The sequence below is a fragment of the Octopus bimaculoides genome, chromosome 25 (assembly GCF_001194135.2).
Source record: "Octopus bimaculoides isolate UCB-OBI-ISO-001 chromosome 25, ASM119413v2, whole genome shotgun sequence".
Lineage (NCBI taxonomy): Eukaryota > Metazoa > Mollusca > Cephalopoda > Octopoda > Octopodidae > Octopus > Octopus bimaculoides.
The window spans coordinates 33395486-33411161 of NC_069005.1; the positions used below are offsets into that span (position 1 = coordinate 33395486).

The 15676-nt window shown below is 38.7% G+C and overlaps 2 protein-coding genes and 1 non-coding gene across 5 annotated transcripts in view; all 3 read left to right on the plus strand.

The window, feature by feature from the left end:
- Positions 1–289: 289 nt before the first annotated feature.
- The window catches only part of LOC106869071 (alpha-ketoglutarate-dependent dioxygenase alkB homolog 4), a 16831-nt gene continuing 1444 nt past the window's right edge, over positions 290–15676 (plus strand). Inside the window, exons 1-3 of one of the 3 annotated variants that reach the window (XM_014914593.2) lie at positions 315–462; positions 1896–1993; positions 10237–10446. In XM_014914593.2, the coding sequence (XP_014770079.1) occupies positions 1973–1993; positions 10237–10446 (231 nt within the window). In that variant the 5' untranslated portion in view covers positions 315–462; positions 1896–1972. Of the gene's footprint in view, positions 463–1895; positions 1994–6069; positions 6221–10236; positions 10447–15676 lie in introns of those variants that run through there. The other 2 variants (XM_014914591.2, XM_014914592.2) reach the window with 2 other exon arrangements.
- On the plus strand, positions 6760–6829 carry LOC128250857 (small nucleolar RNA SNORD2). Its single transcript, XR_008266827.1, has one exon. It is a non-coding gene; the product is annotated as a small nucleolar RNA SNORD2 (small nucleolar RNA).
- LOC106869070 (PC-esterase domain-containing protein 1B-like) lies at positions 11527–13412 on the plus strand. The gene has a single exon (XM_014914590.2). It carries the CDS (start codon positions 11806–11808, stop codon positions 12934–12936), a length of 1131 nt encoding a protein of 376 aa, XP_014770076.1. The 5' UTR covers positions 11527–11805; the 3' UTR covers positions 12937–13412.

The window sequence follows — 15676 nt, forward strand, 5'->3', positions numbered from 1 at the left end:
ATATATATATATATATATATATATATATATATATATATATATACGGTTAATGTTGGATATTAGGCGAGAGCTAGTTATGCTCAGTTTTGAAAACTCGCAGTAGTGCTCAAATGAATTTGAACTTAGTAGGAATTCTTCACCCAGGACTAGGTCCACGGGTCAAGAGTGGCTTTAAAAGAAATCCAAGGTAAGCTAATATGAAGGTAATAATGTAGAAAAACAAAATTAGGCTTGACACACATATATTTATATATAAACTCCGTTATTCCGGTGGTTATTTCTGTACAATAGGGAGTAAATTCAATAAACACCGCCTTTACCAAAACAACCGATTCTTACGTCTCGAGTTTCAGCCGTAAAATGAAGGCAGATGAGAAGCGATGTTCTTGTAAAGGAATCCGATCTTGTTTATTATGCGAATATTCTTCCAAGAATACAACAGTCGCACATGAGAAGCTCCAGGTAAACACAAACATTCCTACAATTCAGAAAACGGCTCCAGCAAGGTGCCTGGTTCAAACCGCGTGTCGGCCGTCGCCGTTTTGTTATTTATTATTTGTTAAAAACATCGAATTGATGGACAGGATTTAGAGCCGGGTTAAGTGTCTTTGAGTATTTCATTCCATCTGCTTACATTTCGTTTTCGAAGTCTTTATTCCTCCTCCCGAAGGTTAGTGGACGAAGTCCCACTAGGTTTACTCAAATGCCACGTCTCTCTCGGACAAACACGATTTTTCTTGAATGAAAAACGAAAGAAACGATTATAAATGCGAACAAAATAAAATATAAATTGATATGTAGATAAATATAAGGGTTTATATAACTGGGAAGACGGAAACGGTGTAGAAGCCTGACGAGTAAGACTATACCTGTTGTCATATGTTGGGTTCTTTTAGTAGAATCCCACTCTCTGGCAAGTATTTGGGCCATGTTTCCTGTGGAGATAACTATCTTTTTTTTTTTCAACTCCTATTCAGTCTCAAAACCCATCAAAAGGCTTAACGGGCGCTTCTCCCTGTCTTATCACTAGATCGTAAAAATTACAACATGTAATTAATGGAATAACAGAATCGGTAGAACGACGGATAAAATGTGTTACCGTATTTTGTGGTGAACCTCTGCGTTCTCAGTTCGATTCCTACCGAGATCGAGTTTATCTTTTATACTTCCGGGTTCGATAAAATAAACTCTTTGCGAAATACCGAATTCGATCCAGCCAACTCTCTCTCTCTCTCTCTCTCTCTCTCTCTCTCTCTCTCTCTCTCATACACACACTCGAACAAACAAATGTATGACATTTGCTCCCCCCCCCCTTACTTTTTAGATTGATCTATTTTAAAGACAAGTATGAGGTTTGACAGACTCGAATCGGTAGAGCATCGTATTGTTGACAGACATTATTTAGTTCTGTGTATGTTAACCAAGGAAGGCTCTGTCATTGTAACCTGCCCCTAATTGATGCTAGTATCATTGATAGTGTGAGCGTTAATTAGGCAACTGTTTTAATTAAAATCTGACATTAATGAAGAAAACAGAATACACATGTAATCTTGTGCTGAAATTCTTTCATTCCTTGAAGATTACTTTTGTTTTAAAACAATTTACCTTGGACACCATAGAATATAGAGGGTAATTAAGTCTATAATTACTCGAAATTCCTTAGAATGTGTGAGCTCACCAGCGCCACCACCACCACCACTACTACTACCACCATCATCATTTAATATCCATGTTCCTTGCTGACATGAATTGGTCAGTTTGACAAGATCTGACAATCTAGAGGATTGCTTTGAGATGCAATGTCTGCTTTGGCATGATTTCAACAGCTAGATGTCCTTCCTAACAACATCAGTCACTGAATGTCTTTTTTTTCTTCCTTTGTATGACACTTACAGTAGAAACCATCCTGAAGTAGAGAAGGAATCCTCAGAACTGACAGATCCTGCCGAGCCATCCAACCGATGCCGTCAACATGGAAAATAGACATCAAATGGTGATGATGAGATATACATATGGTTCCCGGTTCAGTCCCACTGTATACCACGTGTCTTTTACACTAGTACCAGGTCAACCAAAGCCTTGCAAGTGGATTTAGTAGAAAGAAACTGAGTGGTGGGCGTTAGGAAGTGCATCCAGGTGTAGAAACTCTGCCAGATCAGATTGGAGCCTGGTGCAGCCATCTGGTTTGCCAGTCCTCAGTAAAATCGTCCAACCCATGCCAGCATAGAAAGCGGACGTTAAACGATGATGATGATGATGATATATATAGGTGCAGGAGTGGCTGTGTGGTAAGTAGGTTGCTTATCAACCACATGGTCCTGGGTTCAGTCCCACTGCGTGGCACCTTGGGCAAGTGTCTTCTACTATAGCCTCGGGCTGACCAAAGCTTTGTGAGTGGATTTGGTAGTCGGAAACTGGAAGAAGCCCTACATATATCTATATATATATATATATATTTGTATGTTTGTGTGTCTGTGTTTGTCCCCCCACCATTGCTAGACAACTGATGCTGGTGTGTTTACGTCCTTGTAACTTAGCAGTTCGGCAAAAAGTGACCATTAGAATAAGTACTAGGCTTACAAAAAATAAGTCTCGGGGTCGATTTGCTCGATTAAAAGGTGGTGCTCCAGCATGGCCGCAATCAAATGACTGAAACAAATAAGAAAAAGAATATATATATATATGGGGTTTTTTCACGCTGACTACTTGATAAATTCTTATAAAGATTGTATCCTATATTATATTATATATATATATATATATATATATATCATCATCATCATCATCATCATCATCGTTTAACGTCCGCTTTCCATGCTAGCATGGGTTGGACGATTTGACTGAGGACTGGTGAAACCGGATGGCAACACCAGGCTCCAGTCTAATTTGGCAGAGTTTTTACAGCTGGATGCCCTTCCTAACGCCAACCACTCAGAGAGTGTAGTGGGTGCTTTTACGTGTCACCCGCACGAAAACGGCCACGCTCGAAATGGTGTCTTTTATGTGCCACCCGCACATATATATATATATATATATATATATATATTATCGTTAATGGCATGAAGTTGTTATGGTCCTTTGGATGATAACTGAGGAAGGCTTAGTGAAGTTCTATTGTGTATATTTTCCATTCTGTTTGTTGTGATCCTATATCATTTTTGAACAGGTTATGTGTGTGTGTGTGTCATTGTGTATGGGTTTGTCCCCCACCACTGCTTGACAACTGGTGTTGGTTTGTGTGTGACTCTGTAACTTAGCATCTTTGCAAAAGAGACTGACAAAATAAATACCAAGGTTTAAAAAAAACGGTAATGAATGCGGAACAATTTGGTTGGGAAGCAAACTTCTTACTACACAGTCACACCTATATGTGTGTGTATGTATATATACATATACACATGTATACATATATATATATATACACACACACACACATTCATATGTACACACCCACAAGTTTGAAATACAGACTGGATTATTCAGAACATCATTAATCCATATTTTATAGAAGATTAGTGGAGATTAATGAATGAGATATGAGTTGAAGGGTGTCAGTTTGATGGTAGTCATGGTGGCAGTGTGAGGCAATGATGTAATTGAAGAGAAAGAAAGGAAACTGAATTGGAAAGAGAAGGGAGAAGAGGTGGCTGAGAAAGAGAGGCAAAGGAAGAGGAGGAGAAAATGACTGGTTAAAACATCCTCCTCCCCTTCTTCCTCACACCACCCTTCATACTCCCCACCACTCAATTGTCGAATGGTGTCAATGGAACACCTTGACCTGTTTAATTCTGATGCTTGCAATTTGAATAGAAGACTGAGTTAATTAATGTAATTAGTAGTGCTTAATTGGCATCTTCTGAAATTAAATGGCTCATTGGGCAAATGTGTTGGATTACACAAGGTTTGTGAGTTCAAATCTTGCTTTAGTGCTATTGTATATGTGTGTACGTGTACATATATATATATATATGTGTGTGTGTGTGTATATATATGTGTGTATGTATATATATATATGTATGTATGTATGCACATTTAGGGGAGGGGTTAAGTTGACCCCAGTGCTTGACTGGTATTGATTCCACCGACCCTGAAAGGATGGAAGGCAAAGTCAGCCTTGTCAGAATTTGAACTCAGAACATTAAGACAGGCAAAAAGCTATAAAGCATCTTCTCCAGTCGGCGTTCTAATGATTCTGCCATTTCATCTTATATAATAATAATATTAATGATAATAATAATAATAATCCTTTCTACCACAAGCACAACTCCTGAAATTTTTGAGGTGTGGGGGATGTGTGAAGGGGAGGATCGGAGCTAGTCGTTTACTCGAAAAGGATGAAAGGCAAAGTCAACCATAACAGAATTTGAACTCAGAACCTCAAGGCAGGCGAGATGCTGCTAACCGTTGTCTCTGGCTTGCTAATCGTTCTTCCAGCTCGTTACCTTTTCATGTCAAATTATAATTAAAGCAATTTAACATTAAAATGAAGAGTTACTCGGTAGATTTTGTAGAGTCCGGATTTATTGAAGAAGGTGTATGGCTTAGTGGTTAGGGTGATTGGCTGATGATCGCAAGGGTGTGAGTTCATTTCCCAAGGGTGCATTGTGTCCTTGAGCAATGTAAGACTGTCTTACATTGCCACAGTCCACTCAGCTGACAAAAATGAGTTGTACCTGTAATTCAAAAGGGCCAGCCTTGTTACACTCTGTGTCATGCTGAATCTCCCTGAGAACTACATTATTTTCTCCATATATGGAAGTAATTGTGTGTGTGTGTGTGTGAGATATGGTTAAATATATATAAAACTAGAATAGTCGTAAGTTATGTGTGTGTGTGTGTATGCATTTGTGAATAGGTTTCTATTGTACGTGTATGTGAGAATAGACTATGTATTGTGTGGTGAGTATTGTATGTCTGTGCATGTTTATTGGATTAGGTTATGTTAGTGTGCATGCATGCGCCTGTGTGTGTGTGTGTGTGTGTATACAGGTGGCATATATTCCTTACATATAGGTTGATAGTGTGCCAAACTTCCCCTGATCTCCAGTCATTGGCTCATGAAAAAGAATGGTCTCCTTGTGCTTTGCTTGCCCTCTGCATTTTACCTGTTTGTCTGCTTAATTATCTCTCTCTCTCTCTCTCTTATATATATATATATATATATATATATATATATATACATACACATACACACACATGTATACACGCACGCACACATATATGAATATATGTATGTGTACACATTGGTGTATATTCTTTGTTGAACTAAAAGACCAGACACCATTACACCGTAGCCACAACAACCAGTGCAAATGGCACCTGTTGTTGTTGTTGTTGTGTACAGTAAATGACAAGATAAGTCTTTAGTAGTAGTAGTTGTTGTTGTTAATTAGCAATCTGCTATTTGAATCATTCAGTGTCCTTACTTTGCTTATTTGTCTTTACCATGTTCACTTTTGTTATTGTAGTTGTTGTGAAAGTTAATAGTAGTAGTGGTGGCGGTTGTGGTTGTTAATGTACTGGTTGTCGTAGAGGTGTTGCTAATGGTGGCAGTGGTGGTGGTAGTAGTGATGGTTAATATATTGGTTGTTGTTGTTATGATTGTAGTGAGAGAGAGACAGGATGGTGGACTGAATAATTTCAGTTATAAAATTCTCCCTAATCATACATGCTCGCTACGCGCACACACACATACATAAGTCAAGGGGCCAACTTCTGACCTATGTATTCTGCGGCTCGCTTGTCAATAAATTCATACTGTAAGGGCCCATTGCGTTGATTTGCCCAGGGATCCATAATGCTGCCAAAACCGATCCTTCACACACACACACAAATCTATACATATACTCGTCCCAATACAAATTTCTGATCCTTGTACTGCTATATTACTGAAACGTTAAGCCACCGTTTTATGTATCCATTATTCCCGACAATTCTCCTTACCAAAGAATATTTAAATAATTGTCAGGTCTTAGACTTAGAAAGAACATAGATGACGACTACGATGTTACAGTATTGTTATTCCTTTATAAGATGCAATAACGATTAATTCCAAACCGGACAGTGTTCGGTTTCGGTCCAGCGGAAGTGAAATATCACATCATTTCGCCAACAGTTTTCTTCTAGTTTGTTCGAGAAATAATTTTAAATCCTGATTTCACCTGCCTTAAACATGATTATGTACACATACACACCTGAGTTTGTCGTCATCTATCTATACGTATGTATGTATATATATTTATACACTCGCAGACATAGCGTATAGAAACGTATACATCGTAATCACGCCTTCTAAAATCTGTGATATATATATATATATATATATATATATATATATATATGTGTGTGTGTATGCATTAATTGAAAGTGGATAATTATTGTAAGCGATCAGTATTGAAGTTCTGAAATAAAATGTTCTTTTTCAGAATTGTAATTTTCGTATTTCTAAATTCCTTCTTTCCAAAACATTTCCGAAAATAAGCGAAAAAGAAAAAAACAAAGCTTTGTACACCCACGTGGTATCGGGACATTGCCGAACGTTAATAATATAAAAAATAGATAAATAAATATGCATTTACATATCTAGTTATATGTAAACACATAAACAAAAACTCGGTTATAATTTATATACAACAGCTAATGTATGTAGAAATAAATACGTTATGTAGGATTGTATTTGGGAGTGATGTGTTGTGGGCGTGTGGGTTAGCGTCCTGGATTATTTTCTCCTTTTATGGGTGAGGGTTCGAATTGTGCTGAGGATGTAATGATGCCTAATCATCTTTCGGGACCAAAAGTCATTTGAGGATATTTCTTTAACTGAACATCTTTAGCGAACCCTAATTTTTATATATTGATGTGGATTTCGTGATGTTTCCGTTCTGACCCTTTCAAAACCTAACAGAGACTCTTCAGGTCGATTCAATATTTAAATAAGCGAATCTTAGATGCTAGTACGATAATTACAGCAGTCTTAAGGGTAACCGTAGCCAAATCTCAGAAAATATAGTCTCTCTCATTCAAAGACGGGATGTTCACGGCTGGAATGTCTTCGTTTCCACTCGTCAAAGCTAAAAAGAATTTTGTAATAAAACTGAAGGCTTTCTATCTTTTACATGTTCCAATCATTTGATTGTGGCCATGCTGGGGCACCGCCTTCAAGAATTTTTAGTTGAATAAATCGATCCCAGGACATTTCTTTTTTTAAAGCCCGGTATTTTTTCTGTTGGTCTATTTGGCCGAACCGCTAAATTAGGGGGACGTAAACACACCAACACCGGTTACCATGCAGTGATGGTGGTGGACACACACGCGCGCGCTTGATGGGTTTCTTTCAGTTTCTGTCTACCAAATCCACTCACAAGGCTTTAAATCGACCTCAGGACTTATTTTCTTGTTAAGTCTAGAAGTTATTCCATCGATCCATTTTGCCGAACCGCTAAGTCATGGGGACGTGTACACACCAACACCACTCGTCAAGTAGTGGTGTGGGGGACAAACACACACAAAGACACACATATACATATGTACATATACTCTTATTCTTTTTACTCTTTTACTTGTTTCAGTCATTTGACTGCGGCCATGCTGGAACACCGCCTTTTAGTCGAGAAAATCGACCCCAGGACTTATTCTTTGTAAGCCTAGTACTTATTCTATCGGTCTCTTTTGCCGAACCTCTAAGTTACGGGGATGTAAACACACCAGCATCGGTTGTCAAGCGATGTTGGGGTGGGGTGGGGGGGACAAACACAGACCTACATGTATGTAGAACACCCCAAGCATGGTCCCCCGACAAGTATGTTCTTAGTTGATCGACCAACTAACTGGTCATTGTTGAAACCAATGGGGGATCTTTTCTGTTTAACTGAACCTGTGGAGATTTTAAAGTTTTGTGAAAATTTTAATACCCAAATTTTAACGACAAAACACGATTGAGAATTACTGATCTACATAATACTATATTATCTACTGTCACCTTACGTATCACCATTTTTGCAAGAGTAAGGAGTGATTTCATAAATCTTTGGCTGTTATTTCTAGCAAGTCAGACAATGGTTGCGAAGCATTGGTATCCTTAATGTGTTTGATGTAATTGAAGGGAGGTAACTGTATAAAACCAGATTATCCATTTGCTAAATAGCAATTGCCATGGTGACTGACGTCTGTAAACACTCCATCTTGCTTCTCACACTTGTCACAATCAACAACAACATGTGCATTCTTTTATATAAATAATTCAATTTGTTTGTATTGTTCTTCTTTGTGTATTTTGTATGAATTTATTGGTCGAGTCCTGAGTTTCTTGACTTTCAACCGTATCTGGTTGTGGGGACTTGGTCAGGATTTCCAGGGTTTTCTACTATTGTTCCCGGGTCTATTCTCACCCAGAGTAGTGGCACCTATCAGGGTCCCAGATATGGTTTAATTAGCTTATTAGAGCTTTCCCACCTATGAATATTAAGACTGAAGAAAAAAAAAATCCCTTTATAGCTCAATGGAGGAGAAGGTGACCACAGTAACGCATTGTGGGGTGCAGAGAACAAAATGAGGCAACTTGATCATCCCCTGCATATTTCTTCATCCTCAGTCGTCTTGACCTGGTCTTGCCACTGGATGGAAGATGGTCATGGAAGAGTGAGTGAGGTTGATGGTGCACAACTCTTCTTCATTTTAATCAGAGTCAATGTCCAAGTGATCAATCAGTCTTTAGGAGGACCAGGTGATCCTTACCACTCCAACGGATGACCATACAGTGGATTTAAGGTCAGTTCCACAGTGGATTTAAGGTCAATTCCACCATACATATTTCTAACTCCCAAAACCCTTCTTTCTTACTCTGTCTGAAATCCCTGGATCCTTCCCATCTCAGACCAAGGTTTCTGTACAGGAACCAACATAGAGAGTATTTACTCTCCCCTAATTAAGGTTTCCTAGACAACAGGGATTTCCTATGAACATGAGGTGAACTCACTGACTGCATTTCACGAGTACCTCTTTGTTTGATAGGCAGATTCTATGTAACTGGTCATTATCCTGGATACATATCTGGAGTATTTCTTACTGCTAACTTCTCCTGTATTTCTCTCATCTCAGTGTTGTGTATACATGCACATATAATATATTTATAAAGTGCTGGTACCACATAAAATGCACCAGCCACGTTGGTGTTACATAAACACACCCGTGCTGGTGCTGCATAAAAGCATGTTGGTGTTAGGAAGGGCATCCAGCTGTAGAAACCCACCCAAAACAGACAAGGAACCTGGGTAGCTCTTCAGCAGGTCAGCTCCTGTTTAACTGTCCAAACCATGCCAGTAAGAGAAATGGATGTTAAATGATGAGGATGATGATCTATATTATGTATATATATAAATATATATATATATATATATAGTATTTATTATTATTATTATATCAAGAGCTATTATACTATAAGTAAAGCCACACCCTGTAAGGGGCCTCTACGCACTGAATTCGAGGGAATGAACATAGAAATTCCATGTGTTCACATGGTATTTCATTTTCATTTTATCTAGTTTCAGCTCATGAGCTGTGGCCATGCTGGGGCACGGCCATTATGTATAGATGTTTATATTTATATTTTCCTGGTTATGTTCATATTGATGAGTGGAGAGCATGTTATACGTGCTGCCCATGAAATCATTAATGATATACGACTAAACCTTTTTTAAAAGTATTTCTCCTATGTTCATTCCCTCGAATTCAGTGTGTGTGGATATTTGTTGAAGTAGTTTGATTTTAGAGTACACTTATAGCATGTGGCTTTACTTATAGTAGTAGCCCTTGATATAATAATGTATTTTATATATAAGGAAATAAATTATATATTTTGTATTTATTTTTCCTTAATCGGTTTTGCATGCTGGCTACTTGATAAAATCATATATAGATTTTATCCTTATATTTTATTTATAAATATATCATCATCATCATCATCGTTTAACGTCCGTTTTCCATGTTGGCATGGGTTGGACAGTTCGACTGGGGTCTGGGAAGCCAGGAGGCTGTACCAGGCCTCAATCTGGTCTGGCAGTGTTTCTACAGATCAGATTGGGGTCTGTTGCAGCCTCCTGGCTTCCCTGATCCCAGTCAAACCATCCAACCCGTGTGTGTGTGTGTGTAATATACTTATGTATTTATCTATCTCTTTATGTGTAAATATGTGTGTGTGTGTGCATGTGTACTTATGAATAAATGTATGTATATTTGTAGATCACAACCTATCTGTATTGTAACAAATGTCAGAAAGCTTGGGCAGAGCAGCAGCAACGGAAACAACACCCGGATCATGAAGGAGCATCAATGGAGTATCCTGGGATCTTCTTGAAAGAAGAGTTTATCAGTGCTGAAGAGGAGGAATTCCTGACCAAACAGATTGACCTGTCTCCATTCGTAGATTCCCAATCAGGTCGGAGGAAGCAGGTACGTTTAATTGTACCATTTTGATGTTTTGTTTTTTGTTTTTTTTTTCTTATAAAGTAGCCGGGATTGGAGGGGTGGCAGGATGGGTGTGTGATCTTTGCTGCCCCTTTTCTCAAAGAGACAATATTGATGCATTTGTTGTCCAATCTGAACATCTGTTGGTCAAAGCCTCACAAGGCTTTGGTCGGCATGAGGCTATAGCGGAGGACACTTGCTCAAGGTGCCACGCAGTGGGACTGAACCCAGGACCATGTGGTTAGGAAGCAAGTTTCTTACCACACATTCACTCTTGTAGAAAATTTCGTAAAAAGATACCCATTTTTCTGAAAGTTATGAGGAGACAAAGTCGACTCGTGTGCATTTTCCGAAACTCCTCACCCCCACATTCGGAAAAACTTTTCAACACAAATTCCAACGTAACCGGGATCTACACGCTTTGAAGCTTATTTGTAGGAAATTTCATTAAAAAATATTCATTTTTTCTAGAAGTTATGAGAAAACAAAGTTGCATGTATCCTTTGTAGGAATCTAAAGTCAGAGAGGTTTGGCTGCTATTTCTAGCTTTTCTCGGAACTACTTCGAGGCTTGGTTTAAATATAGTTGTTTAATCTTAGGTCGATTCCAAAGCAGGCATATCAAAGACTTTCCAGTTGTCACCATCTCTTCTTTTTTCCCCCTCAAGGTTTAGTGTGTCCCAGATTACGTTATCAAAAGCAATCTTCTTTTTCTAAGACAGTAGATTATAATTTTTGGCTTCTATTTCTTGTAGTTTGGCTGAGTATCCATAAAAGATTCCCCTCGTTGGTTTTAGTCACTGGTCAATTCTGAAGCAGGCCTGATATCAAAGACTTTCCAGGACTATTATTTAACGTGTCCTTCGTTTTTAAAATAGTTGCATGTGATTTAAAGTATATGTGACTGCTATTTCTAACAGCTCAGCAACGAACCACATAGGATTGCCCTTCTTCCTTTGTTATGCCAGTTAGCGAAGGGAAGTAACTCTGCAAGGGAGACAACTCTCTTGTACGTGTGTATATGTGTGTCACTGAGCGACGCCTTTTTAGCGATTCAAATCCACGTTTTTCATTGGTCAATTAACGTCTGTTGTCTGATTGGTCACAGATGACGTCTCTTGTCTCAACTGACATTTTCTGAAAACACTTTAAACTCTTTACTTGACGACGTAACAATCGATTTTTTTGAAAAAATTTTAATTTTTTTTGGTGAACCTTTCAAACTGCAGCAGACAAAAGTTTAAACAAATTCAATAATATTTTCACAAAATTAAGGGCAAAGAAAACGAAAAATAACCCTTTTTAAAACTTTTCTGTAATTCTACAGAGATACCAATTGAGAAAAATGGCTGACATATTTTTAAGCCATGATATTAAACGACTTCTTAGCGAGAAATTTTTGGTCATTATTGGCGACTCTATCCAGCGAGCCATTTACAAAGACATTGTGTCAATGTTAAGTGACAGAGGAAATAATTTTTATTTGACTGACGGCGACATGAGAGTAAAAGGCGAACTGTCATTCAGTGGAGACACTTTATTGAAAGGCGGCTGTCAAAACGGTATGACAAACGGTATTGATTATTGTGAAGTCAGGCAGTATCGGAACGACTCATATTTTATACGATTTTATTTTGTAACTCGATGTTTTAACAAAAAAGTTGAAGAAATTCTGGACGACCTCAAAAAAATTCCTCCTGACATTTTAATAATGAACTCCTGTCTGTGGGACTTGAGTCGCTATGGCGCGAACGGTTGGCCAGCCTACAAAGAGAAACTTAAAATTCTATTCGACTCACTCTTGAAGACGCTCAAACCCAGCTGTCTAGTCATATGGAACAGTACCTTACCAGTCTCTACAGATGCGTACGGTGGTTTCTTCGGATCGAAAGCCCGCTCCCAGAAACAGAGACTCCCCACAGATATACTAGCAGCTAACGAATTTGTCTACAACCTTATCAAGGACTACCCGTTTGATTTTCTCGACCTGCACTACTTTCTTCGCTACCACAGGCACAGATTGAGTAAAGATGGAATTCACTGGGACATGACGGCTCACCGCCGCATCAGCAATCTCCTTTTCACACACGTTTCTGAAGCTTGGGGGATTCCTTTACCAGGCCGCGTGCCTCCCCAATTCCACCCGTGTCGACTGGACAGCACGAAGGCGTCCGGAAGCGGCGATGCATTCCCATGCATCCATCCCTATTTGGGTTCAATCTTTACAGGATTCGGCAAAGACAACCAGAGAATGAGCACTTTAATTAGCAGCTTCCGTGAAGTGAGCGAGCATGTCACATATCGGCGAATGCACGACGATATACTGTATGGACGAAGGGGGAGGAGATTGCACGCCTCGATGAGTCTTGTGTCGAAATCCAAGCAGAAAGTGTTGCACATGAGAAGATGCAAGCGTTTAAACTCCACCAACAGACGCTCAAAACGATCCAAAAAACGAAAAAGCGAAACCACATAAGTTTTTTTTTTTGCTATCTTTTACTTCATTTGAAAACTTCTTACAGTTTATATCATATACAACACTTTTATTTTAACATTTAATTTTTATTTTCGTAAAGAAAAACAAAACCAAAAATAAGGAAAAAGCTAAAATATTTTTTTCACATAAAAACAAAACAAAACAAAAACAAACAAAAAAAAACTATTGAATCCTGAAAATAATAATGGAACAATAATAATGTTGAACAATTACGTACCGGTGACAAAGTTGGATACAAATTAAACATCCATAAATATTTCTGTAGTTACAAGTGTGAACTACTGTTGTGTTTGTCATAATTATCACTCGCCCCACCTCACTATTTTGCCTTTAAAACCACATAAAAAACAATTGGCACTAATTCCATTTTTTTTTACTAATTTCTACGACTGGAATGTCGTTTAAGAATTTTTTTGAAAGTTTCACAATAAAGGTATTACAGAAATAATAGTAAATATTGTGTGTCTTTTCTGCAAAGGCTGTTGTTTATATTTTGTGATATCCATTTCAGTTGATAGTAGTGAGCTATCGGGCTGTGAACTGTGGCATTTATGCCTTTCCCACCGGTAATGCACATGGAGATTGAAAACAGCGGACAAGATTTATTTGTGTATACATACAATATACGCACGTGCGTATATGTCTTGTTTGTAAATATATACGCGTGTATAAGGCAGAACTACTTTGGTGTCCCCCACAAATTTGTTTCTTTATAACTTTCTGAAAAATACATTTTTAGCGAAGTTTTGCAGAGGTGTTTTCGAAAGTAACGGGTGGTGTGCGTATTATTTACCTCCGCCAAAAATCTTTTTCATAAAGTTACGAGGAACATAAGTCGGCGGGGCACTAAACTGTAGTTATACCACATAGACACGTAATGTTTGTGTGTTGTTAAATTTCAAATACGAAATGTTTGCAAATTTGTCGAGGCATTTCATGAATAAAATCAGTCCATTTGTATGTCTATTGTCCAAAGTCATGTGTATATACGTAGATTTGAGTATAAATATATGTATATATACGTGTTTGTGTTTATATATTACGTTGTTATAAAATTGTAGGCAGGGCAACCACCTTCACTTCGGTATTATTGTTTAGTCTCAGGTCTGACCTAACAATTAAAGCCGTTCTATCCATGACCGACCCGTTTATTTAGAGAAATCTGGAACAGACATCTGAATTGACTGAGAGTACATTAAATGTTTGCGAAACCGAAACTTTTAAAATGAAATTAATGTTAAAAACAGTCGGGCGGTATTTGATCTCATGTGTGTTCTGTAACAGTTGTCTCTATCGCTGCTGAACTTTTCTCTCTCACACACACACATGTATATACAAATCTAAATTCTATCGCTTCACACGAGTTATTTACGAGTAGGACTTCGACAGTTCAGTCGTGGCCATCCAGTATTTTTTTCTGTTTGACTCTATTATCTTAGTATACCCTTCCTTCACTTTATTTCTCTTAAGATAATGACGGAGATTTGGCTACTATTTCTAGTTGGATTAACCTCCGTGAAGAGCAAGTGGGAAAGGCCAAGAAACGGGCCGCATGAGACATGACTTATCATCCGGAGGGCCGCACTACTAAAGAAATTGAAGATAATTGTTCGTTAGGCCTATCATTCAGGAAGACCCGCGGGCCGCAGGTTCAGGTGTTGAGGCCCACAATGAATATTTGGCACACGGTGTGTGTGTGTGTTGTGATGGTGGTGGTGGTATGTTGGACGTTAGTAGTGGTGGCGATGCTGGTGTTTCTGTAGACAGCCGACAAAAAATAAAATCATTGAAGCGTGACTAATGGATCAGTAATGATCATCCCAGAATGAACAACAACAGTCTGGTGGAGGTGGGGTGGGGTGAATCTTACTGGACAAAAACAAACTGACCAGAGATAGTCTGGTGGTTATGACGGCGGTAGTTGTTGTTGCTGGTGGTGGTGGTGTGATGGGGGAGGGTTGGGTGAAGGAGCCTGTGGTGGCAGTTTGGCGTCGGTGGTGGTTGGGGGCAGAGGAGGCAGAGGAGGCCGGTGTTGGTGCTGGAGATGTCTCCGTGGTGCTGATAGTTGGAAGTTATCTGGTGGGGGTGACGTTGGCGGTAAAGCCTATTCTATATTGGGTGTGTGTGTATATATGTGTGTATGTGTGCGCGTGTGTATTATTGTTGATCAGGAGGTCAACCCTTACAGACAAGATTTATGGTCATGTTTAGCTCTGACCCCGCCGTCTTTTGTTTATAGGTTTTGGTTTGTTTTATCATTTGTTTATTTAATTTTGTACGCATTCCCGTTTCTTCCGTTTTCAAGAGAGTAGTCGTCTGAGGGGAAAGTTCGCTGTTATTTCTAGCAGGTCAAACGTTTTTGTAGTGGTCTCCTTATTTTGGTGTCTTTATGGACACGTGTTTTTGCTTCAGATGCCCTCATCATCATCATCATCATCATCATCAAAACACACACACACACACACACACACACAGAGGATCGCAAATATGGCAACGTGGTTAAGAAGCTGGCTTTGTAACCACTTGGTTTTAGGTTCAGTCCTAGAACGCAGCAAGTGTCTTCTATTAGCTCGGGGCCGACCAATGTGTTGCAAGTGAATTTGGTAGACGGAAACTGTGGAAGACTGTCGTATGTGTGTGTATATACGATGTATTTGTATATATATATATATGTGTGTGTGTGTGTGAAGACAGGTGAAGTAAGTACTGACCTGGAGAT